General features: G+C 48.3%; 1 protein-coding gene across 1 annotated transcript; it reads left to right on the top strand.

Annotated features, from left to right (window-relative positions):
* Positions 1-1,519: 1,519 nt before the first annotated feature.
* LOC144103347 (uncharacterized) lies at positions 1,520-2,564 on the top strand. The gene is made up of 2 exons (XM_077636090.1): positions 1,520-1,845; positions 2,441-2,564. The coding sequence occupies exons 1-2, from the start codon at positions 1,520-1,522 to the stop codon at positions 2,562-2,564; spliced, it is 450 nt and encodes a 149-aa protein (XP_077492216.1).
* Positions 2,565-2,772: the final 208 nt, after the last annotated feature.

Here is a 2,772-nt window from a genome sequence, read left to right as displayed (position 1 = left end):
TGTTTAGTCCAACCAGTGAGGTGCGGGTCGAGAGGATCAACGGCATAAAAATGGTAATTTGTTTAGATGCTCGTACTCGGAAGTCCTGCAGATCGCTATCCCACAGGGAGAATTTTTAGAGAGGGGGGCCAGTGGTGCGTGCCGCTTTCAGTTTCTTCCGATCTTCGGGGGATAATGTTACCCGGGGCTGTCATTGGTTTAAATTAAATCAATACCATACAATGTGCTGGTGTCTAAGGAGATGACCGACCTGCAAACTGAGTTCGGTCAGGGCATGCCCAAGCTTAGATCTAAGAAGAGGACTGACTGATTAAGAGACTACCCTGTGCGCGTTTACATGACTGGCGTGTTGTTGAGAGCATTGCCGTGATTCTGTACGTGGCTGTTTAGAATGCGGACAGGCCGAGTGTAGCTCAAGTTTCAAGTGTGAGGTGTTGATGTTGACCTCGATGAGACGCACTGGCTGCTTGTGAACAGATAAGCAAAGAAAAAAGGAAAAAATTGGGGACTGCCTATGATTGGTGGGATGATTGTCAGAAGTGCTGAACCTAATAGATTTTCGAGGGATTTGGAAGGTTACGATAAAGGTTATTGCGAAGGTGAAAGGGGTTTAAAATAGAAAGTATCACCGTAAGTATATGATGAGTGAGCGGCGCTTTGAGTGTTGCGTGGCGTTTTAGAGTGCCTGGTATCCTCAGAATATAGAGTGTGGCTCGTGTTCCTTATACCCCTGTCACACGGCCAGTTGCAATCACCCTCGAGTCGAGGGTCATCGAGATTCTCAATCGCCATCGAACTCGTCGCTCCTACACGGCATATCTGAATGGCCATTGAAATGGTCCTCGTGTCTTATGCTATGGATGTGTGGCGCTGCAGTCGCTTCTTTCGATTTTGCACAAATAGGAAAGTTGTTTTTACAAACCCAGATTATAATGTAAAATTACTTATCTTTTAGTCATAGAAAGCTTGAAGTTATTATTAAACCCTTGTTACGTTTTCTTGTAAAACATTTTCTATTGTACAATTTGCTGTCGAAGTTTTGTAACGCTCTCAAAACACTGACACTGCTGGCGTTTCCGTGGTCTGTTTGCTTCCTACTGCTTCGTGCATAGGTCGGGTTTTCTCGCTTTCTTCACGGCGGGTCTGGAATCCTGCGTGTTGGTTCCTATTCGCTGGCATGGGCGACGAAACGAGACCTACTCAAGATGCAGAGACGTTGGTCATGGTGCCTCTGGCTGCCATCGCTCAGTTCGACGCTGACATCTAGGCGTCGAAAGAAGAGGCGAATAGCATTGAAGAAGAGCTGGTGTATGTCAGCGCACTTGACGCGTCCATATTTGATTGTGGCAGGACCGTGAACCTCTAAAGTTGGTGTTTTGACAGGAACACAATTTGGTTTGAGGAGACACTGCCGCAGCTCGGCGAGAGGTACTTCAAGTGCACGTTTCGCGTGACGTCTGCTACCTTTAGATACATTGCAGAAACTGTGCGAGCGCTTCTTGAACGCCAAGACACCAACATGAGAGAAGCTGTCCCTGTCGACAAGCGAGTCGCCATCGGGTTGTACCGGCTGTGCTCTTCAAGCGAAGAACGCAGTATCGCAGAGTTGTTCGCCGTCGGACGCTCGACAGTGAACCAGGCCTACAGCGAGCTATGCGAAGCCGTTGTTGAACTCATGGAAGATGACTGGGTGAAGATGCCGACGCTGGACACCATGCCTGAACATATCAGGGAGTTCAACGCAGCGTGCCAATTTCCGCAAGCAGTCGGAGCATTGGATGGCTGCCACGTTCCCGTGTCACCTCCCACGGAAAACGCCGTGGACTACAGGAACTATAAGGGATGGTAAGCAACAATGCTAACGCACGGGCCAGTTGGTTGACCATATCAGATACTTATGCTCTACTGAAATACTCGAAGGGACGAAATGACAGACACAAGCGCGAAACACACACTGCACTGGTGTTCGTGTCGTTTGTAATTTTGTCCTCTTGTGCAGAGCATGTCTCCAATAGTATGGCAAGCCTTCGATGCAGTTGTGAATCAGTGACCTTCAGTGATGGTTCATTGCAAGTGCCTGCCGGCGTGAGTGTCAAATTAGCTTTGCGACCGAAACACATGTTTTCGCTAAGACGGAGAGTTGAGCTATTTGGTAAATACCACAGGAAATAACAGCGCAGAGAAGAGGGACAAAGAAGAAAGAGCAGCGTCGGTCCTATTGTCTTCTTTCTTTGTCCATCGTCTCAGCGCTGTTATTCCCAGCACATGTCTTCGCCGCTAATGTCAGGCAGTCTATTGTCCCCTCATAGCATGCAGATGCTTCTCCCGAGACCAAGGAGATGCGTATTGTATGCATTGTAATGATATGATAAAATCACTATCGCCATGTAATAACTACTTGCATTGTGTCAGACATATTAGCCCAATATTTTATTTGTAGGTACAGCATCATCCTGCTTGCCATTGTAGACCACCGCCACAAGTTCCTGTACATACGAGTTGAATCGCCAGGCCGCTGCCATGATTCACATGTTTACAGTGGCTCCAACTGGAAAAAGCCGTGAATGGCCCTCTGTTCCGTCAGCCACGTGCCGTCATGGGTGGCAGAGCAGTGCCTCCGGTCATATTGTGTGATTACGCATTCCCACTGTCCGCCAACTTCAAGAAGTCATTCAGCCACCACGCAAACCTGACCGATGACGAAAGGCTGTTCAACTACCGCCTGTTCAAGGCTAGGAGAATAGTTGAAAATGCCTTCGGCAGGCTGTAGGC

The sequence above is a fragment of the Amblyomma americanum genome, chromosome 9, assembly GCF_052857255.1.
Source record: "Amblyomma americanum isolate KBUSLIRL-KWMA chromosome 9, ASM5285725v1, whole genome shotgun sequence".
In the NCBI taxonomy this organism is placed as follows: Eukaryota; Metazoa; Arthropoda; class Arachnida; order Ixodida; family Ixodidae; genus Amblyomma; species Amblyomma americanum.
This window is presented reverse-complemented; position numbering and strand designations above follow the sequence as displayed.